At 39.5% G+C, this 24634-nt stretch overlaps 1 gene segment (V, D, J or C); it reads right to left on the bottom strand.

The window, feature by feature from the left end:
• The window catches only part of LOC119515988, a 65726-nt gene extending 43321 nt beyond the window's left edge, over positions 1-22405 (bottom strand). Inside the window, 2 exon segments of the V gene segment in view lie at positions 21857-22224; positions 22309-22405. Of these exon segments, the coding sequence occupies positions 21857-22224; positions 22309-22366 (426 nt within the window).
• Positions 22406-24634: the final 2229 nt, after the last annotated feature.

Here is a 24634-nt window from a genome sequence, read left to right as displayed (position 1 = left end):
AACCATTGCCCCAAAAGATTGGAACCCGTTAGAAAAAATCCTGCTTACTATAACATATTTGTGCGTCGTAGGGTGTATCCCTTTGCTAGTTTGCCTCCCTTAACAGAAGGAACCAATAGCCTCTATTAGTATGGCGTTATTAAGCCTACTGCCATTTAAAGTTGCCACCTTACATTTTCTCCTGCAAAGTATGCTTAGTAAGCCAAGTATCGCTATCTTTGATCCCAATCCCCACCAGCCTTGGAAATGGACCCTAGCACAATGGGAAGATTCTAAAATTGTGCAAACCCACATCACCGCAGGACGACCTTCTTTTGTTGTTAACGCCACTGATCTATTCCCCTACACCGACCCCCTCCCCCGCGATTCTGGTAGTTCTTGAAGGGGAGGCCGAGCTGGCGTACGGCTAGATAGAAATCGAGCTCAATATTACATGTGCCCATCCTCAAACCCCGGAAAACCATACTGCAATACTCCCTACGAATACTACTGTGCATACTGGGGTTGTGAAACATTAGCCACTGCTTGGAAGCCTTATGCCACTGATCATTACCTAACTTTAAAATGGGCCCCTTTTGGCTGCAAACCTCCTGTCCCTGCTAATTTTTGGGGGTTGTATGCCTCCGATGGAGACTGCACAGGACTTAATCTCACTGTGCAGCTCCCTACTGATCCCTCTTGGCTAATCGGTCGAACATGGGGCTTCAGAATCTATAAGGAATCAACCGACCCAGGAAGCCTTATCATAATAAAAAAGGAGGCAGTACAGCAAAAACCATCCGCCATTGGGCCAAATGTGGTGCTCGCACCCCCGCCCCCAACTACCCCTCCTCACAAATCTCCTACTAACATCCCAACATTGTCACCCTCAAGCTCTTCCACAGTGCTTAAGCCAATCTATAACTCACTTTGGTCAGTGCTCCAAGCCACCTTTCTCTCTCTAAACTCCTCCCAGCCTAACCTTACTCGCAGTTGTTGGCTGTGTTTCTCTGTCAAGCCCCCTTATTATGACGCTATAGCCCTTAATACCACATTCAATATTTCTAACGAAGACAATCCTCCCCAATGTCCTTGGAATGCAAACAAAAAAATCGGTCTCACCATGCAATCCGTTCTTCACTCTGGGCATTGTATTGGTAACATTTCCGCCTCCTTAAAAAAGGTCTGTGCACAATCGTCCTTTCCATCGCAAGGTAAATTCTATATTCCCCCAATAGGGGCAAAATGGCTGTGCTCTTCCACGGGGCTTACTCCTTGCATATCAGCAAAAGCCCTCACTGAAACAGGGGAAATGTGCCTCTTAGTAACTGTGCTACCCCATGTCCTCTTCCATAAAGAAGAAGACCTTTATCAATACTGGGACGCACAGCCTCCAGCCATGCTAAGAAAAAAAAGAGAACTTGTTACGGCTGTTACTATTGCTTCTCTTTTAGGTATTGTTGGCATAGGCACCGGAACCACCTCTATCATTCTCCAACACCAAGGTTTCTCCCACCTAAGAGCTGCTATAGACGAAGATTTAGCCCGCATTGAAACCTCCATCACCCATCTTGAAAAATCTCTTACGTCCCTATCGGAGGTTGTTCTCCAAAACAGGAGAGGCTTAGATCTGCTTTTCCTTAAGCAAGGAGGGCTTTGTGCTGTGCTAGGCGAGGGATGTTGCTTTTACACTAACCATTCTGGCATAATTAAGGATTCCATGACCAAACTTAGGGAAGGAATTGCAAACTGCAAGCATGAATGGGAGGCCCAAGGAGGTCTCTCCTGGGGGTTCAATGGAATCCTCTCTTACCTCCTCCCTATACTAGGCCCCTTAGTAACCATACTCCTTATAATATCCTTTGCACCTTGGGCCATAAAAAGAATAATACAGCTAGTTAAGAACCAAATTGATTCCGCCCTAAGCAAGCCTATTCAAGTGCATTATCACCGGCTTCACCTCACTGACCAAGGTGTGGATCCAGGTCAGCTGACTGCTACCCACCCTTACGGGTAAGAAACCCCCTCCTACGGGAGCAGCATATAACTCAAAAATATGCTTCTAGCGTATGCTATGATTGGTACCGCTGGGTGCGAGGCAAAGCACTGCAAAGGAGGGCCAAAATAATTAAAGGCCATTTTCGAGCTCCTTGAGAAATATGCCTCATTTGCATAGGGGTTTTGCTCTGCCAAAAACTCCCCTCCCCAGAAAAACAGAGCCACAAACAACTTGGGGAATGAGGCCTCTATTTCCCCCAGCAGGTTAATGCCAAAAAAATGCTTGATCGGCATTCTTCCTCCATCATTTTGAAAAACAAAGGGAGGAGATGTTGGGGACGATTAAGGTAGCATGTATAAAATCCACCCTCAGCGATGCAGGAGGTATGCAACATGGCCGCTAGGGCTGATGCAACAACAGCTTAAGTTGCCCTCAGCCTTCTTTACGGAAGTAGTTCGCGCCAAAGATTCGCGACAAGAGTGCTAGCCTTACAATCTGCCATCCACCCCAGCAACAGTAGCCACCAATCCTATGCTAGCCTTACATCTGCCATCCACCCTAGCAACAGCAGCCACCAAACCTAGACCGCCACCCGCCCTTGCTAGCCACTCCCCCTTCTCCTAGAGTATATATGCTCTGCCTCCTCAATAAAGATTTGCAGCTTGATCAGAAACCTGTCTTGCTGTCATTCCTCGTGTCTCTTGTCCCATACCATTCCTCCCTCACAGGACTCGGAGCCTCCGTTGAACGTCCCGCGGGCCGGGACATGGACCAAAGAAACAAGGGTCTTTTTCCAGGCCCTCTATTTTCTTGTATTGCTCTATAATTCTATTATGTTACCAATATAATTCTATTATATTACTGCTGTGTTTTTTAATTCATTTTATTGAGATATATTCACATACCATGTGGTCATAAAAAACAAAGCATATGTTTGTTCACAGTACCATTACATAGTTGTGGATTCATCACCAAAATCAATCCTGACACCTTCATTACCACACACACAAAAATAACAAGAATAATAATTAAAGAGGAAAAGAGCAATTAAAGTAAAAAAGAACACGGGGTGCCTTTGTTTGTTTGTTTCCTTCCCCCATTTTTCTGCTCATCCATCCATAAATGGGACAAAGGGGAGAGTGATCCATATGGCTTTCCCAATCACATTGTCATCCCTCATGAGCTACATTTTTATACAACCGTCTTCAAGATTCATGGGTTCTGGGCTGTGGTTTGATAGTTTCAGGTATTTACTGCTAGCTACTCCAATTCACTAGAACCTAAAAAGTTTGTCTATTTTGTGTGTAAGAGTGCCCTCCAGAGTGACCTCTTAGCTTCTTTTGGAATCTCTCTGCCACTGTAGCTTATTTCATTTACTTTCACATCCCTCTTTTGGTCAAGAAGATGTTCTCCAACCCATGATGCTGGGTCTGCATTCCTCTCTGGGAGTCATATTCCACATTACCAGGGAGATTAACTCCCCTGGGTGTCTGATCCCACATAGCAGGGAGGGCAGTGATTTCACCTGTCAATTTGGCTTAGCTAGAGAGAAAGGGCCACAGCCAAGCAACAAAGAGGTTTTCAGGAGGAGTCTCTTAGGCACAACTATAGGGAGGCCTAGCCTGTCTTTTGCAGCCACAGTCTTCCCAAGGGCAAGTCCTGTGGTAGAGGTCTCAGCCCTATGTCTGTTGGTACATTAAGAAGCATCAAGGTGGGGAAGCCCAGTATGCCTGCATTCACAACCAGCTTCTCAAGGGGGTTGTGCATATTTTTCATTTTTTTAATTAACACTTTTTTTTTAAATCAACTAAATAAGAAATAAAAAAATTAGAAAAATACAATACAAAAACATTTCAGCAGGATCATAACAAGGGATTATTAAAAAGACAACTAACCTAAGATAACTACTTTACTTCCAACATGTTCCTGCTCTACCCCAATAATATAGCAAATTTCTGTGAACTTGTTCCTACTATACTCATCAGAAATTAACAGACCATAGCCATTCCTGAGCATACCCAGAACATTAAATTAACCCACGATAGCTTATCTGTTCTTACTGGATTATCATTCCTCCTTTCTTAATTGTTCTCTATCACTAGTTCCCCTACATTCTACATTATAAACAATTTGTTTTACATTTTTCAATGTTCACATTAGTGGTAGCATATAATATTTCTCTTTCTGTGCCTGGCTTGTTTTGCTCAGCATTGTATCTTCAAGTTCATCCATGTTGTCATATGTTTGATGACATTGTTCCTTCTTACTGCCACATAGTATTCCATTTTGTGTATATACCACATTTTATTTATCCACTCATCTGTTGGAGGACTTGTGGGTTGTTTCCATCTCTTGGCAATTGTGAATAATGCTGCTGTGAACATTGGCATGCAGATAACTGTTCACATCACTGCTTTCAGATCTTCTAGGTATATACTGAGAAATGCAATCACTGGACAAAGGGTAACTCTATCTCTTGTTTTCTAAGGAACTGCCAGACTGACTTCCAGAGTGGCTGAAACATTATACAGTCCCACTAACAATGAATAAGAGTACCAATTTCTCCACAACCTCTCCAGCATTTGTAGTTTCCTGTTTGTTTAATGGGAACCATTCTAAGTGGTGTGCGATGTATCTCATTGTGGTCTTAATTTGCACGTCTCTAATAGCTAGTGAGGCTGAACATTTTTTCATGTGTTTCTTGGCCATTTGTGTTACCTCTTCAGAGTACTGTTTTTTCATATCTTTTGCCCATTTTATAATGGGGCTGTCTGTAATATCATCATTGAATTGTAAGATTTCTTTATATATGCATGATATCGGTCTTTTGTCAGATACATGGTTTCCAAAGAAGCTTTCCCATTGAATTGGTTGCCTCCTTAGCTTTTTGACAAATTCCTTTGAGGTACAGAAAATTGTAAGCTTGTTTTCTCTTTTGTTGCTTGTGCTTTGGGTGTAAAGTCTAGGGAGTGGCTGCCTAATACAAGGTCTTGAAGATGTTTCCCTAAATTTTCTTCCAGGATTTTTACAGTACTCTCTTTTATATTGAGATCTTTTATTCACTTTGAGTTAATTTTTGTGTAGGGTATGAGGTAGGGGGTCCTCTTTCATTCTTTTGGATATCGATATCCAACTCTCCCAGCCCCATTTGTTCAAAAGACTGTTATGTCCCAGTTCAGTGACTTTGGGTGTCTTATCAAAGATCAGTTGGCCATTGATCTGGGGGTCTATCTCCAAATTCTCAATTTGATTCCATTGATCAATATGTCTATCTTTTTACCAGTACCATGCTGTTTTGACAACTGTGGATTTATAATAAGCTTCAAAGTCTGGGAGTGTAAGTTCTCCCTCTTTGTTTTTCTTTTTTAGTGTGTTTAGCAATTCAAGGCATCTTCCCTTTCCAAATAAATCTGATTACTAGCTTTTCCAAGTTTGCAACGTAGGTTGCTGGAATTTAGATTGGGATGGCATTGAATCTATAGATGAGTTTGGGTAGAATTGACATCTTAATGACATTTAGCCTTCCTATTCACGAACATGGAATATTCTTCCATCTTTTAAGGTCCCCTTCCATTTCATTTAGTAGAGTTATGCAATTTTCTTTGTATAGGTCTTTTACACCTTTGTTTAAGTTTATTCCTAGGTACTTGATTTTTTTAGTTGGTATTGAAAATGGTGTCTTTTTCTTGAGTGTCTCTTCAGTTTGTTCATTTCTAGCATATAGAAACATTACTGAATTTTGTGCATTAATCCTGTATCATCTATTTTGCTAAATTTGTTTATTAGCTCTAGTAGCTGTACCACTGATTTATCAGGGTTTTCCAGATATAGGATCATATCATCTGCAATCAATGACAGTTTTACTTTTTCCTTTACAATTTGGATGCATTTTATTTCTTTGTCTTGCCAGATTGCCCTCACTAGCACTTCCAACACAATATTGAATAACAGTGGTGATAGCAGGCATCCTTGTCTTGTTCCTGATCTTAGAGAGAAGGCTTTCAATCTCTCACCATTGAGTACTATGCTGGCTGTGAGTTTTTCATATATGCTCTTTATCTTATTGAGGAAGTTTCCTTCAATTCCTACCTTTTGAAGTGTTTTTATCAAAAAGGGATGTTGGATTTTGTTGAATGCTTTTTCAGCATATATTGAGATGATCATTTGATTTTTTTCTTTTGATTTTTTAATGTGTTGTAATACATTGATTTTCTTATGTTGAACCATCCTTGTATGCCTGGAATGAACCCCACTTGGTCATGGTGTATGACTTTTTTAATGTGTCTTTGGATTCGATTTGCAAGTATTTTGTTGAGAATTTTTGCATCTATATTTATAGGGAGATCAGCCTGTAGTTTTCCTTTTTTGTAGCATCATTGCCTGCTTTTGGTGTTAGATTGATGTTAGCTTCATAAAATGAGTTATGTGGTGTTCCATTTTCTTCAATGTTTTGAAAGAGTTTAAGAAAGGTTGGTGTCAGTTCTTTTTGTAAAGTTTGGTAGAATTCCACTGTGAAGACATCTGGCCCTGGGCATTTATTTGTGGGAAGCTTTTTGCTGACTGATTGACTATCTTTGCTTATAATTGGTTGGTTGGGGTCTTCTATTTCTTCTCTGGTCAGTCTATATTCTTCATATTTTTCCAGGAAATTCTCCATTTCCTCTTCATTATCCAGTTTGTTGGCATACATTTGTTCATAGTATCCTTTTATAATTTTTTTAATTTATTCAAGATCTGCAGTAATGTCACCTTCGTCATTCATTGTTTTGTTTATATGGGTCTTCTCTCTTTTTGATTTTGTCTGTTTAGTCAGGGGCTTGTCAATCTTGTTGATCTTCTCAGAGAACCAACTTTTGGTGTTATTTATCCTCTATTGTTTTTTTGTTGTTTTTCTCTATGTCATTTATTTCTGCTTTAATTCTTGTGATTTCTTTCCTTCTATTTGGTTTAGGATTCATTGGCTGTTCATTTCCTAGCTTCTTCAGTTGATCCATTAGTTCTTTGATTTTGGCTCTTCCTTCCTTTTTCAATACATGGGTTTAGTGCTATAAATTTCCCCCTCATTGCCACTTTTGCTGCATCCCATAGGTTTTGGTATGTTGGGATCTCATTTTCATTCATCTCTATACATTTAGCAATTTCTCTTGCTATTTCTTCTTTATCCCACAGATTGTTTAGGAGCATGTTTTGAACCTCCAGATATTTGTGAATTTTCTAAGTCTCTGATGGTTATTGATTTCTAATTGTATTCCATTGTGGTCAGAGAATGAGATTTAAATAATTTCATTTTTTTTTAATTTATTGAGGCTTGTTTTATGTCCCAGCATATGATCTATTCTGGACAGATCTCCATGAGTATTAGAGAAGAATGTGTATCTTGGTGATTTGGGATGTAATGTTCTATGTATGTCTGTTAAATCCAATTCATTTATCAGATTGTTAAGTTTTCAATTTCCTTATTGGTCTTCTGTCTGGCTGATCTATCTATAGAAGAGAGTGATGTGTTGAAGTCTCCCACAATTAGAGTAGAAACATCAATTGCGTCCTTTAGTTTTGCCATTGTTCCTCTCATGTATTTTGTGGCACCTTGATTGGGTGCATAAACATATATGATTGTTATTTCTTCTTGTTTAATTGCCCCTTTTATTAGTATTTAGTGGCCTTCTTTGTCTCTCATAATATCCTTGGATTTAAAGTCTATTTTATCTGAGATTAATATTGCTACACCTGCTTACTTTTGGCTGTAGCTGGCATGAAGAATTTTTTCCATCCTTTCACTTTCAATTTCATTGTGTCCCTGTGTCTAAGATGAGTTTCTTGTAGGTAACATAATTATGGTTCATTCTTTTTGATCCATTCAGCAAATCTCTATCGATTAATTGGGGAGTTTAATCCATTTGCATTCAATGTTATTACCATGAAGGCATTTCCTGAATCAGCTATCTTATCCTTTAGTTTATGTTTGTCATATAATTTTCCCTCCCTCTATTAATGTCATTTAACCTACCCATACTGAATCTCTTTAGTACTGAAACATTCTCCATATCTCTCCTTTCTTTGTTTCTCGGTTGGTATGTCTCCCTTTAGTATCTGAAGTAGGGCAAGTCTCTTCTTAGCAAATTCTCTCAGCATTTGTTTATCTGTGAGAAACTTAAGGTGTCCCTCAAATTTGAAGGAGAGCTTTGCTGAATAAAGAATTCTTGGTTGGCAATTTTTCTCACTCAGAATTTTAAATATGTCATGCCACTGCCTTCTTGCCTCCATGGTGGCTGCTGAGTAGTCACTACTTAATCTTATGCCGTTTCCTTTGTATGTGGTGAATTTCTTTTCTCTTGCTGCTTTCAGAACTTGCTTCTTCTATTCTGCATTTGGCAGTGTGATCAGAATATCTTGTCAGTGGGTTTATTTGGATTTATACTATTTGGAGTTTGCTGCACATTTATAATTTGTGTCTTTATGTTGTTGAGAAGATTTGGGAAGTTTCTCCAACAATTTCTTTGAATACTCTTTCTAGACCTTTACTATTCTCTTCCCCTTCTGGAACACCAATGAGTCTTATATTTGGTTTTTTAAATTATCTATCATATCCCTAAGGTCCATTTTGATTTTTTTTTATTTTTCCCCATTCCTTTTTTCTTCTTTCATTTTCCATTCTGCCATCTCCCAGGTCACTGATTTGTTGTTCAACTTCCTCTAGTCTTGTACTATGAGTATCCAGAATCTTTTTAATTTGTTCAGAAATTTCTTTAATTTCCATTAGACTGTTTGTTTTTTTTTTATTTACTCTTGCAATTTCTTCTTTCTGCTCTCCCAGGGTCTTCTTGAGGTCCTTTATATCCTGTGCCATGCTCTTCTTCAGGTCCTTTAAATCCTGCACCATGATCTCATTGTTCATCTTTAGTTCTTTGGTTAATTGCTTCAAGTACTGTGTCTCCTCTGATCTCTTGATTTGGGTTCTTGGGTTTGGGTTATCCATATTGTCTGGTTTTTCCATATGCTTTAAAATTTTCTGTTGTTTTTGGCCTCTTGGCATTTGTTTAACTTGATAGGGTTCTTTTAGGATTTGTAGACTGATTAAAACCCTTTTCTCTAGTTTCTCAGATCTACAGCTTCATGGAGTACCCTTTCTCTAAGTAACCAGCAGGTGGCATCCACAAACCACCTATTTTCCCCCACTTTGTCTTTGTGGTGGGGGGGGGTGTGAGTCTTGTGGGGTCCAATTTGTGTGCCAAGTTTGCATGTGTTTTTGGTGTTGCCTGCCCTGTATATGGGGTGTGTGTCTGGGCAGTCAGGGAGAAGGGCAGCTCTAACAATCAAATCTCCCTTGTGTTCCTGGAGATTTAAATCTTGTGCAATAGTCTAATCCTTCAGTTCAGTCCTGCCAAAGTTTGTCTCTGCCACTGACCCACAATTCCTTGTTATTGGCATATGGCCCCTGAGACTTGTGAGTGCGTCCCTCTTCCAGGCTGTGCACAAACAGGCCCTCTGTTGATGCATGACTGTGCTATGTCACAGGTGAGTGCCATCTCCCCAGGGTGGTTCTGGGCTACAGGGCTGTGTAGGGACATACCCAGTCTGCTGAAAGAATAGCTGAATAGGTCATGTTAATTCACACTGTTCCATGTTCCCAACTCTGGAACAACCAGCTGAGGGTGCATGGAAGGCCAAAGTCCATGTCCAATTTTGTGGTTGTGTGTGTTGCTGGAAACACTTCCCATCACACTGGGATGTCTGGGGCAGCTCTGGGCTGTGGGACCAGCAACTGGAAGTAGTGTTCCCTGCCCACCATGAAGATGGCTGTGAGGGGATGCCCCACTTTTCTTGGGAAGTTGTGGTGTTTAGTGAATTTTCTTAGCCACTGGACTTATTGCCTTGTGTCTCAGAGCTGTCTTAGTTCTGCTCTTGTCTTCACTTGCCCAAATTGCAAGTTTTTGAGGCTTTCTGTGTTGGGCTTCTTAGAGTAATTGTTTTAGCAAAAAGAGAAAAAGATTTAAAAAATAAAGTGAAGAGCCCTCCTGGCAGTTCCAATGGGCTATTGAAATGCCAAGAGACAGGGAGTTTAGGGCCATTAAGGAAGGGTCCAGGGAGCAGAGAAACCTGTTTTTCAACCAAAGAAACTCTCCTTCTGGATTTGCATATGAGCCTGACTCAGCCTGAGCTCTGCCCTTCACCATTCTATGTTCACCACAACTCCAAAAATTCTCTGTTTTATTGTTGGGTTTTCCATGTTGTTTTTGCCATCCTTATCTCTTCTCTGCCAGGCTGACTGCTCACAGATTCTCTGTTGTCTGGTCTCAGTATATCTATGCTTGGAGTTTTGGTCAGTAGAAAGAGTTTCTGATAAAAGCCACAACTGCATTTCTCCCTCCTCATTCCCAGCACTGACAGCCTCTCCTCCCATGGGACTGAGCCTGGCAGGGAGCAGTGTGGATTCCCTGGTCATGAAAACTTACAGATTTGACTGATCTCTGATGTTCCACGTGTTCATGAGTGTTGTATGAAGTATGCCCAAAGTCAAATTGTTCTGTGGTGTCTGGTCAACACAGTCCCTGGCTTTCTACCTACTGTCCTGGAGGAGTAGCTAAAACATACACCTCACCAATCCACCTTCTTACCCTGCCCTCACTGTGGTTTTGAATTAAGTTTTTAAAATGGGAAATGCAAATCTTCTAAATTTGTTCTTGTTTTTTCAAGATTCATTTGTCTCAGGATTTCTTGCAATTCTATATAAATTTGAAAATTATGTCTCCTATTTCTGAATATAAATATATTGGGGATTTAATCAAGATTGCATTCAAAGTGATCATTGCTTTAGATAGTATTAACATAAAATATTAACCCTCTCAAACAGTGAATGTAGGATGTCTTTCCATTTCTTTAGAATTTATTCAATTTCCTTTAGCACAGATCACAGATGTTATTAAAGATACAAGTGAATCCTAAAATTCTTTATCAGATTCTTCCAAGCTCAATTCGAAATCACAAATGTTTTTTGTGTTGATCTCAGAGACTGCCATATCCTGCATTTGTTTATTAAAAACTAGTAGTTTCTTTATGCTGAGTATTTGAGATTATCTTAATATAGTAGCATTTTATCCATGAACAGAGTTTAGTGTTTTCACTCAGAACACTGAGAGAATCACCATTGGCCATCCCACCTGAGTGTCCAGCAGGGTGCATGGCAGCTGTAAATATGCTGAACACTCCTAGATAATTTCCCCAGGCATCTTTCTGGGTGTGGTGAGCTCATAATCTGTTCAGCAAAAAGAATTTTGTCCTCAGACTAGCCCTGTAAAGAATGATCCAGGCATGTGTTTCTTAATTTACTGATAGTAGGCATTGTAATAGGTCCTTTTTTAAACACACAGCTTCCAAAACTTTTCCCAGAAATTTGGCTTTGAATAACCTTTGTTCATATTCTCAAACTCCACATAATGGAATTCCATTCTGTATTCATATATTTAAGTTTCATTCCCTAGTGCCATATCTTTAGTAATTGATTTGTGGTCAGCTTGTATTCATATACCTGCCACACTATGTAACCCACCAAATCCTGCTGCACACTCAGGCCAGTACACATTAGCTAGGCTAATCTCTGCATGTGATCGTCCTTGGATTATTGTGTATTTTACATTTCTGGACCCATTGATATAACAAATAAATAAATCCAGGTCCTCTAGCTCCTCACCATTAAGGCATTTTTAGTATGTAGATCCACCCTTTTGAAATATGCTTCCATCACCTTATTGAGTAAGGCAAATCCTCCCAAAGTAGTAGAATATTATGAGATACATCAACCATCATAGTTAAAATCTCATGGTAGATTGTAGTTTGCAAAATGAGAACTCTGCTCCTGAAAGGAAACCCCTCTCCAGAGCTCCTGCTTCTATCTGGGTCTGTACTCAGTGGGTCCTGATCACCCCGTTTCAGCCCTGCAACTGACCTGCAGGAAGCTTCCAGTCAGGCTCACAGGGCATTTCCCTCCCAGGGCCTTTGCTCAGGTTTACTGGATTTGCAATTGTCTTCAGTCTGCCCCTTACAGATACCACACACTATTCATACCATACCCTGACATAGTGAATTGTCTTTTGTAACTTGGCATACTCTCAGATAGACCAAAGAAGGAGTCTATGGAACCCTTAAGGCCCCTTTCTTGGAGGGTGATAGATGCTATAACACAGTCTTGTGCATGCATGCAGTGAATCCAGAAACTTGTGGGGATTTCAGGGCAGTTCTCATCCCTTTGGTGCCACAATAAATAATGGCAACATCAGAGATCAACTGCACATACAATACCACTGTGCTGAAAGCAAATTCAGTCATGTATTGTGCACATAACTCATGCACATATTGCACAAAAACACCATACAGATACATACACAAATTTTATGCACACACACTCATATACCTACTCTACCTATGGTACACATATAGACCTGCATATGTACACACATACACATATCACACTCACATACAATCTACTATACCAACATTTCCCCCCAATCACAAACAAGCACATCCAGAGGCAGGTACATGCACACATACCCAAGTGCACATTCATACATACCTGCACATATGAAGAAATGAACACTGACATCTCCCATATCCATGACACATACAAATACACACATATACAGAAACAAAAACACACACATATGCACACACAAGCACACATTACACCTGCACACTTACATGTAGTAGGTCCACTGCTCATGTGCACATACACATGAAACACACATAAATGCATATGATATGATCTCACAAATGCACATATTCACATGAGCACACACACATAAACACATATATTAACATACTGAATCTGACTTTTGCATCAATGGGCCCCAAATTTTTTCTTCTTCCTTGTGCCCAGCACATGGGTACTGCCATCATGTGTGGCAGGACACCTGGACATATAGCTGAGTGTGCTGCTCTTTCTCAGTGGACACAGAGACCCAAGGGAAGAGCAGGGAAAGCACTGGGCAGGGTGATCCTCCTTAGAGCAGAACCAGGTCCTGGTCAAGGAAGGGGGGCCCAGAGCAGTGAGCTGGGCTGGGGGACATTATTCCTGTAGTCAGTGTCTGTGATGGGCCTCCTGGGCCTCCCCTTTTGAATAGGGATGTCTCCTGGGTGATGGAGTCCCCGCCCCCACACAGCTGTTGGATCCGTGATGATAATATTCATCTTTGTAATTCACAGGTCTCCAGAAAAGAAGAATTTCAATAAACCGAAGCCATTGTTATGAAAAATAAATAACTATAGGTAAATGGAAAGTCATGCCACACTCAGACACAGTATTGGTAAATCACATTTTTGAAAAAGACTTCTATCCAAAATAAAGTACACTTTCCCAAAGTAAAAAGAAGATATGCAGTTATGTTTTTAAATTATGTAAAATTTGCGACTGCACATTACACTGAAGAACATATATGAAAGCCTAAAAAGCTCTTGAACAACAGTGAACCTCAGTAGTCATGACAGAAATGCAAATTTTAATCCCAATTGGTTGCTGCTTCACACAACTGGAATGACTATACAAATTATTTTAAAAATAATCAGATGTGCAGGGAATGATGTGGAAAATAAATGCTAATAATAATACACCAAAAATATTTTGCTTGAAAGGTAAACAAAACAGGTTAAGCAGGGAAATGTATATACCTGAATTACGATATTCTTAATATTATATTAAATATGAATAATTAATATAACAATAAATCATTATTTATTATAAGGACAACAAACCAGGAAAAGGATGGCAAAATGAATAAAAAATAAGCAGAGGGAAAAGATTATAAAATTAGGAGCAGAAATAAATGAAAAGAAATGGAGTGCATAATTTAAACAAGACAAAGCTAGTTTAACAAGATAATACAAATTGTCAAGACACTATCTATAATGAACAACAGAATAGACAGAATACGAATTATCACTATTGTGCTTGAAAGCAAGCTGACATCATAGATCCTATAGAAAATTATGCATATAATAAGATAATATAATATTAAATGTATACAAAAAGAATTAAAAATTAATTGTCTTAGATAATTTTCTTAGAAGTACACTCAATACCAAAACTCACTCAGAATTTACAGATAATGTTCATATTTCCATATCTAATAAATAATTGCAGTCTTTGTATATAAATTCCCCAGAGAACAAAATTCCATGCCTCATTGGTATATTTGGTAATTTATTTTAAACCCTTAAAAATAGTATCAATTTTTACCACATTTAACTAAAAAATCATAACATAGAAAAGTGACTGAAATAATTTATGAGAATAAAATGTTCCTATTACTATGTGAAAATGTCATGATGAAAAAGAAATTTATAGCCCAAAATTTCTTATAAATTTACAAGAAAAGTAGTGAAACATTATATAGTGATAAAGATGCATGGCCCAGAAAACACCTGAAATGGACCCATGTAATTTGCCATTCTCATATAAAACCGAGTTATCATACACATTCTTCTTAATAAGTGCAGAAAAAGTTTTTTTTCAAAATCAACATGTATTCATGAGACTAAATCTTGTCCAACTTCAAAGACAAGGGAGCATTATAAAATTGAACAGCGTCTATTGTAATCCTATAGCAGAAACACTACTTTATACCAAACTATGCTGCTTCCCTTCCCTGTACTCATGCAGAAGAGAAAAATGAAGAAAGAAAAAATAAACTTATAACATAGATATTTGATTTGAGAGACTGCTGTGTTACTGAAATTCTGTTCCATATGGCCATATAGAATTAGAAGGTTAAGAAGGACTTCATGAGCTGTTGTCTGTTCACCAAGGAAGGAAAATACCAGACATTGTCTGGAAAACCAGCCCCAAACTTCCCAGCACTTGAACCCAGATCCCTGGGGGTGGTCCCCTGGGCTGGGTGGGTCCTGAGCAACCCTTGAAGCCCAACCCTGCAGAAGTTGTGTCTTGGCTCAAACTGCCTTCCATGCACTGGTGTTTCCCACAGTAGTGCATTTCTGGGCATCATCTTTCACAGAACTCAGCTACAGAGAAAAGTAGTTCTTGAAATTTCTTCTGGAGTCAGAATCAGCTATACAGAAACAGGTTAAATGTGGCACCAGTGTCAGCACAACTGCACCTGGGACAGGACACCTGGAAACAGGAAATGCTGAGTCACCAGCTTCTATGACCTCATTTCCATCACACCATCCCCAAATTCAAAGAGATGCTCACTGCTGAGATCTCCTACAGTTGGAGAATAGATGAAAATGATTTCAGTTTATTTTGGATAAAACCCATGAATCCTAGAAAAATATACCTAGAAAGATCAGACACCTGCCTAAATAGCAGAGATGCTGTGATGACTCTCAGGAGGCCAGAGGGCAGTTCATATGTAGAAGGTAAATTTGTGTTTGAAGTTTGGAAGTGTCAGCTGAAGGTCCCTGTCTCTGGGGACTCCAGGTGATTTCAAGGGAACAGCTATGTACACTGACCACAGGTCAAAGAGCAAGGCTTTGTGGATAAAGCATAACATTCATTTCAATATGTTGTGTTTTCCCATGTTCCTGTGAACATGATTTTTTTCTCTAATTATGAAGATATGCCCATTGTATTTATAAGGCAATAAATAAGTACATCCATCTTAAATGAGTGATTATGTTGATGAATAAAATGGAGAGGATTTTATTGCATAACTAGAAATAGTGTTGAGATAGAGATAAGTGACCTGTAATTTCCACAGGATCTTTGCAGTGTCCATCTCTCATCATCTCTCCTCTGTCACATGGAACAGAAGCAGAGGGTGGCACATTAGTGGGTTGTGAAATAACCCAGTGTGAGAAGGAGACACCATTTGCCTGAGCACTGTCACTCTGTGCAATTCCAGGCCACATCTTCCTCTGTCTGGATTTCCTGTGAAAAATGAAAGAACCATAACTACCCCAGCAATGCAGCTCTGAGGAAAACAGAAAAAAGAAAAGAAGAACAGTAAGAGGAGGGCAGGTCTCAGGGGTTCTGCATGTTTGGAGGGAGAAAACTGAGAGTTTCAAGGAAGAACACCCTCACCATCCATATAGCAGGTCTTGCCCTTGTGCTCCATGGATGGGAGTGACCAACAAGCAACCAGCTCCGGACTTCCCAGCAAGGGGAGACTTCTGGCTCATGCCCTAACCTGGGGACCCTGTTGTTTCCTAGCACAGCAATGTTCACACCTGTGTCCATGGTCTCATAACCAGTGTCCATGGGTCTCATCAGCTCACATAAAAATATACATTTCTCTGGATATATATATATAAGATAATCACTCATTTAAGTCCCTGGTGACTCTGTCATGAAACACAGTGGCTGTTCTGGGGAGATGTTCCCACCATTGTAGATTCTGCTCACCTATCCCAGTCTCTCCTCAGAAAGCTGGAAGTCAGTAAGATCAATGTTCAGGATCCAGTTATCTCACAGGTGATGCTCATGTTCTGGATGGGCATCCTTGCCCCTGAGTTGGATCCAAGCAGGTGCACCTGCACACTTACAATGAGCAAAAGGAACTCTCATCCATTAACACAAGATGCTCCCAGGAGAAATCTATTTCCCAGAGTTCCTGGACTCAGTGGCGGCTGGTGGAGAGGTCTTCAGCTTCTAAAGATGGACAGGTACATGAATTATAAGCACTGTTCTGAAAGACCCAGGTCTCCATGTAAGGACATCATATCAGCTCAGTCTGCAGCAACCTGTGGTTGTGCGGGTAGGTTAGGAGTGTCACTTTGTTCTTCCTGATGTCCCTGCCTGCTCCACAGAATCCTAAACATGTGCAACTTGACATTTTGTTAATATGAAAATACATGAAAACTTTATGCTAAAAAATACAAAAATAAGTGTTGGATTAATATATCCAAGAAAAATTAAATTAATGAAAGAGAGTTAAATGTTAATGGAATCAGAGATGCATTTTGGAAAAGTGAAAAATAAATATCATGATCTTGTTATTGTTGTCTTCTCACCTCTTCTAATGCATACATTTAAATCATGTGTGCTCTGTGTGTGTACAACATAATTGCAGCATCCCATGTAATAGCATCAGAATTTATGAGTTTTAAAATAAGCAGACACCTGGTCCTGAAGGCCACAAAGGACTTAGGCCACTCTTGAGACTACGTAAGTGTTTCCCTCTACTCCTAATTCCACCTGCAGACTCAAGCACTGCATGGTGGTAGGGAAGGGTTATTTTTGTTGCCATTCTTAGGAGACTGACTTAAATTCAGACAATGAAATTTCACAAAGACAGTTAAATGATCTATTTATTTATGTTCCCATCCAAATTCAGAAGAAAAGAGAGGGGAAAATATATACACACACATACACACACATGCATGTAATAACAGTTTTAAAAGACACAAAAAAATTGTACTTTGTTTTAATCTTGGATTGATCACCGACTTGCTTAGAAAAGACACAGTGGCCATTGTCTGGGGTTTACATGTTTTGAAGGAAGAAGAGGGAGCCCCCGGCAAGGCCAGGGAACTCCTCTCTGGACCAGAGTGGTCTGCCTCTGGGGATGATCACTCATCTCTACTGAGAAGATCATGTGATTTTATTTATTATTCTATTGATTTTAAGTGTTATAATAATTGATTTATACATAAATCAACCTTGCATCCCTGGGGTAAATTTGTATAGTTTAGGACACATAATTATTTTTATGTTACTTTAATTTTCTCAGAGCTCTCTTAGTTCTGCTCTTGACTTGATGTGCCCAAACTGCAATTCTTTGAAGCTTTCTGTATTGAGCTTCTTAGAGTAATTGTTTTAGAAAAAGCAAAAAGGATTTAAAAAAAAAAAAAAAAAAAAAAAAAAAAAAAAAAACGGCCCTCCTCAGAGATCTAATGGGTTATTGAAATGCTAATAGACAAAGCAACCAGGGCCATTAAGGAAAGGTGCACAGGGCAGAGAGATCAGCTTTGCTTCAGGATTTGCATATGCGCCTCAAGGCCTGAGCTCCGCCTTTCCCCTTTCTGTGTTCACCAGAACTCCAAAAATCCTCTGCTTTTATTTTGGAGTTTTTCGTGTTGTTTTTTTTCTATGCCTGTCTCCTCTCTGCTGGGCTGGCTGCTCTCAGAGTCTCTGGTGTCTGGTCTCAGTCTATCTATGGTTGGAGTTTGAATCAGTAGAATGAGTTTTCAATAAGAGCAGCCACTGCAGTTCTCCCTTCTCCTTCCCGGAGCTGACAGCCCCTCCTCCCCCGGGACTGAGCCTGGCAGGGAGGGGCGCGGGTCCCCTGGCCGCAAAAACTTACAGATTTCGCTGATCTCAGCAGTTCCACGTTTTCATGAGTGTTGTATGAAGTATGCCCAAAGACAGATTGCTCTGTGGTGTCCAGTCCACGCAGTTCCTGGCTTTTTACCTACTTTCCTGGAGGAGTAACTAAAACTTACAGCTCACCAGTCTGCCATCTTGCCCCGCCTTACTTTAATTTTCTATGTTGTATTTTTTTGAGGATTTTGTTCCCGTATGCAGAATTGATATTGGTATACTGTTTTCTTTCCTTCTGATGACTCTTTCTGGCTTTGGAGTCAGCAAAATATGTACTGTATATAATGACTGGGGAAGTGTTACTTTCTATTATATTTTTTGGAACCATTTATCCCAAATTTGGAACCAATGTGATTCATTCCTCTTTGAATGATAGATAGAGTACAGTTGTGAATCCATAGTCTCCTAGACCTTTATTTACAGTTGCTTAAGGTTACCCATTCAATCTATTCATTTATTATATATGTATTCATATTATTTACTCCTTTTGGATTTCTGGCAATGTTTCCCTTTCATGTACGCTTTCTAATGTTTTGGTTCACATGTATTAAAAGGGTTCCTGATAATTTTTATTTATGTTTTGTTTCCATGAATGCCATCTTCTACTTAGTATCTATAATTCACATAATTCTGTCATTTTAAATGTCTGATGATTTTCTTTTTATCTTTCAATTATTCATTTCAACCTAAGAATTTCCTTTTATTTCTTTTAAAAATTATTATAATTTATTGATATTAAATATTTGGTGCAAAGTTGCCAGTATATCTTCCTTTGCTTCTTTATTCAAGCTTTCCTTTAGATTTGTGGAAGCAATTGTAATAGTTCCTTTAAAATCCTCATTTGTTAAATATGACATATGCCCTAACCCACAACCAGTTTATCTTGCATGCATTTTTTCAAACATTGATGCCCTATATTCATGCATCTTTGTATATTTAATAATTTCTCATTGGAAATATGTTGTAGCAACTACACATACTGCCAGCCCACCCCCCAGTGTTAGTGTCTTGTCTCCTTCCTTGCTTAGGGACTGGATGGAATAATTCAGTGACATCTTCCTGCACCACTGTGCTGAGTCTCTGAAAGTTTTCCTCAGGGAGGATTTGGTTCCTTCTGCAGTCACCAGTCACCCTGGCATGAGACCTGAACTTGTCATTCTTTCTTCAAACCTTCCACCAGCCACAAATCACTATTCAACAAAAGTAATTGTTGGCCAATTGTTCTATTCCTTAGTACCCTACCCTGAATCCTAAATGCATCTACTATCTAATGAAAAGAAATTTGGAGACTTCTGACAGTTATATTCAACTAGTTATATTTAACTTGGGTGAACTTAAATGTTTGGAAATGGACAGGGGTGATGGTAGAATGTTATGAGAATAACTAACAGTGCTGAATGTTGTATGAATGTGGTGGAAAGGATAAGTTCAGAGGCATGCATATCAACAGAAGGAAAGTTGGAGGTTAAAGATGGGAACGTATAAAACAGTGAATCTTGTGGTGGACAATATCCATGATTAACTATACAAATATTAGAAATTTCTCTCATGGACTAGAACAAATGTATGTCACTATAATTAGAAGTTAACAAGAGAGGCATATAGGGAAAAATATATACCTATTGCAAACTATATACTACAGTTAGTATTTTAACATTCTTTCATCAACAGTAACAAATGTACTATACCAAAACGATGAATCAGTAATGGAGGGGAGCATGTTTAGGGGTATGGGAGGATCTGAGTTTCTTTTCTTTTGGTCTTTATTTCTTTTCTGGAGTAGGGGAAGTGTTCTAAAAATTGAAACAAAAATTAATTTTGTTGATGGATGCACAGATGTATGGCGGTGCTATGGACAATTGATTGTACACTTTGGATCTTTGGGTAGTTGTATGGTATCTGAAAAATCTCAATTAAAAAATTGCCATTAATTAGTTTCTACCTTTAATTGAGATAAAATTCCTAGATTCTATCTCACAGAGGCCATATCCATGCATTCTTGCAGGCTTTTCCTCCAAAAAAGTAATAATCCACTAAAAACCTAAACAGAACACAAAAAGCAAAGCTATTATTAATCCCAAGTGGTGCTTGGGGAAACAGTGGTAGAAATGTATCCACAATCACCTCCATAGTTCCACCACAAATCAAAACAGTTAATATGAATAAGGAAAGAAAAGAAAATATTATCCTATAGGAACTAGTGGGATCCAGTAGAAAGAGGTCAGGAACTGAGTCCACCATGAAAATTATGCCCAGAAAAACCTCCTCTCTCTTCACTGAGGAATAACAACCTTAACCTGAGAAGAAAGGCTCTGAATTCAGCAGCTGAAGATGCTGTTGGAAAAAACACTGGCACTTGGTCAGAAACATTGGATTTAAAACACTCTGCCCCAGGGTGGGGAAGAAATACATGACAGTCCAAGCACTGCCTCGTGAGGATGATGTACACACCACTGTCCATCCTGCTCAGATCCCAGCCTCTCCCCAGGGATCTGAGATTCAGAGAGTTCAGTAGGCACAGAGCCAGGTAAACATCAGGTGATGGTCATGTTCTGAAAGGGTGATGGGTCCCTTAGGTATATCTGGTCCTGAAAAGCTAGGACAGGAACTCTCATTCCTTTGACAATAGTCACAGTGAACAGAAAACTGTTTCCCAAGTGCAGAGGCAGGGCAGAGGGGAGGCAGTGGGGGTCAGGGTCAACTTTCCAGGATGTGCTGGAACCTGAGCTCCAAGCACACATCTGGGCAGGTCTGGTCTCCCTGTGAGGACCCTCAAGTGAGCTCCATCCTAAGAAGCCTGTAGCTGTGCAGGGAGGATTAGAATTTTGACAAGATGTTTCTGGTGACATTAACTGTTTCCCAGGAAGCTGTAAGCCTAGTTTTATGTTATATTTATAGAAAAAGTTTTGATGATTTTATGGAAATAGAATATGTGACAATGATTGATTTGTAGACCCATGAAAATTATTAATTAAGTACAAATTGTATCAGAAATGCTAATTAAAGACAAAATGTTATGAATCTACTATTTTTAGGTTATATAGTTATGAATATATACTGAAAACCTGTGTGTGATATGAAGATGGCATTTTATGTAACAGAACTATATTTTATAAGGAATTTAATATTGGATCAGAGACCTGTTCACTGATGTCACATGAGAGGGAGGGAACAAAGTGAGGCACTTGGAGCTGCTCCTAGAGAGGCCAGGCTATCCCACCTCCTCATCCTTCCCCTAAGGATATGGGCTTAACATGATGGTGGGTTGGGAAAATTATCCTGATTATTTTCATAAATGTGAGTTAAGTTAAGGGAAACTTCAAATATGAAGTTTTATTCACACTTTCAGGCATATTCACACAACTCATATAACACTGTAAATAATATAGGTATATATGTATTTAAACATGCATTTAGTAACAAACATCCTGTCCTGAGTTAGAATCTTAGATTCATCCTAGAACTGCTTTCATGTTATGGGGTTACATGTTGTGGAGCAAGAAGAGGGAACCCCAGGCAAGTCTAGGCAATTCCTCCCAGCCCCTCTCTGCACCTGCACCTGGGGATGGCCACCGGGTGCCCCCTGGCGGTCCTGAGCACCCTGGGCCTACCAGTCTCTCTTGTGCCCTCAGGGGAGGTTTCTGTCTGGGCTCACCCTGACTTCCTCTCACTGTGTCTCTTGCACAGTAATACACGGCCGTGTCTTCAGGACTCAGGCTGCTGAGCTTTAAATAAACTTCATTCTTGGAGTTGTCCTTGGTGATGGTGACTCGGGACTTAAGAGTTGGGTTATAGTATGTACTTCCACTACTACCTATTGCACCAACCCACTCCAGCCCCTTTCCTGGAGCCTGCCGGATCCAGTGCATATAATAGCTGGATAAAGAGCCTCCAGAGACAGAGCAGGTGAGGGACAGGGTCTGTGAGGGCTTCACCAGGCCAGGTCCCGACTCCTTCAGCTGCACCTGGGACAGGACACCTGAGGACAAGGAAGAATACAGTGAGTCCTGTGTTCAGATGCATCATCCCCATTACCTTCATGTCTGAATCCAGAGACACTCACATCTGGTAGCTGACACCAGAATTAGGAAGAACCACAAGGCTTTCATGTTGTTGGGCATGATGTCTCTGACTCCCAGAAAATATTTTTCCAGAAAACAAAGAAGCCTGAATTTAAGTATTTGTGCCCAAACTTTCATATGGTTACCTAGGTGGTGATTTGCATGTGGGTGGTATCTTTCTATGTAAAGATGAAAGGGGGAGAGAAGGACATTTTCTCTGGTGTTTTCCTGAGAGAGTTAAGCTGCTGTTTCCTCATCTTCTCCTAGGGTCTCTCTTTCTTTAAGTACAGGTTCCTCTTCCTCCACACAAGAAATCTGCTGCATGAGATTATCAGGAGCCAGATCTTTTCAGGGATCATGGATGGCTTTGGAATAGTTTCAGTGTGACTCTATTTCAAATGATGTATTCATATAGCAAATAACCACCATAAGTCAAGGACCCCCTAAATTTGTGGAAACATGTTCTGGTATATTAAGTTCCTCTGTTACAAAAGTCCATGATTCATTCCAAAATTTGGGGCAGCAACAAAATATAGGAAGAAGGGTGAATTATGAGTCAATGGGTTCATTCATTTATCTGTGAATTGTAATAACTTTCAACAAATCACTAACTAAGGTGTACATATTGGCAACTGAAACAGCTTCACTACAGCTCACATTCAAAGTTATTTTGTGGTTTAATTTGGTATTGTAAGCCTATGAATTACATTTATTTTTGGAACAGGGTAGAAATTTCTGCTTAAATGGATAATCAATCTCAGTGTTGTGCAAATCACACACAGCACCATAATCCTGTCATTTGATTTTTCAAACTGCATGTCAATAAGAAAAATACATTGAGCTCTGTCAGTGAGGGAAAGTTTTTAATATCTCAAACCCTCCTAAGGGTTAAAATAGAGATAGTAAATGGAAGATCAGACAATTAGATACAGGAACCAGGTCTTCATGTACCAACTCAGGTTTACTAGATGTGTCCAGTTTTGACAATTTGGATTATGGAATTTGGATTCAGTGAAATTTTCCCACTCCCTCCTATGAAGTAATATGTATGATCCTTGGTAATTGACTCACACAATGGATGGTTTAAAAAAGGGTTGAGTTTACAATGGCCTGAAGGAAGCAGGTCCCCTTGAATACTAACCTGAGAGTTGCTCCCGTGAGACCCTGTGTCACTGGATCCTGGAATTATATCTGACATGCTGTAAGTTAGTTCAGGTGGAGACCACAGCACAGCTCCTTCCTCACCTTGCAGGGTGAATCTCAATATGTAACCTTGCTCCTCTGTGTTTCAGCTGAAAAGAAGTAAGTTGGGAATTTCAGGAGTAAAATTAGTGTGAACTTCATAGGTTTCTAGTCACATTAGATGTTACTTTTACTGTCACTACTCTCTCCCTTGATACTAGAATGGGCTTGTGTAAGCCCTTGTCTCTGACTGTGAATTTAGAAGTATCACCTGCTCTCTTCTTGTCTTTGACTTCTCACACCTGTGTGACAGTGACAGCTCAACACCCCTCCCAGTGCCTTTACATTGACTGATTGTGGTTGAAGACTTTAAGAAAAGAAATCACAAAATTGTGTACTCATGAAACAAACAAAGAATTGCCCCTGGGTAATACTCATTTAGCTTGAATTATGTTTTGCTGATTATAGTGGTTTCACTTTCCTCATGTTTGTATTATCTAGGTATCTTGGAAGCCCAGTTAAAAATACGTAAGAAGCACATTCATAGCTAGAAAATTTTCATTGAGTTGGTACATACAAATATGGGGATAATTAAGTTTACATTATCACAAAAGTTTTACTAGTAATGTAGCTATCCATTTCAAAGGTAGAATAATGGTATCAATATCCTTTCAGACAGCTTCATTTTCTTCTTGACCTCTGATTTTAATACCACAGAATAAGTCAAATAACTAAGGTGAACTGAATCATATCAGTTCATATGTTAAAATTATCAGCCTAATTGATGTAGTCTCATATACTCCATCAAGGATCTGTGTCTCTGTGTGTTTCTGACATGGTTCTAGCCAACGAAGCTGGAGAGATTTTCTCTTGGGGCATTTCTAGACCTCTAGAAGGACACATCACAAGAAAAGATCTCGAGCCTTGCAAAACCATCATCATATCTTCATGTAGACTTTGCTGTGGTGTCACCATGTCCAGAAATGATGGGCATCAACTGATGGATAAAACTGACACACCATATGTTTCATAGTGTAAAATTATGAACAGTAAATACCCAAAGTGTAGGCCAATTGGATTCACCAACAAGGTGGGCCTCACATCTCAGCTTCTTATTAATTAGATCATAAATTTGCACATTGTTTT

This window comes from Choloepus didactylus, chromosome 19 (assembly GCF_015220235.1).
Source record: "Choloepus didactylus isolate mChoDid1 chromosome 19, mChoDid1.pri, whole genome shotgun sequence".
NCBI classification, from domain to species: domain Eukaryota; kingdom Metazoa; phylum Chordata; class Mammalia; order Pilosa; family Megalonychidae; genus Choloepus; species Choloepus didactylus.
The sequence above is the reverse complement of the archived record's forward strand: the minus strand, read 5'-3'. Positions and strand labels throughout refer to the sequence as shown.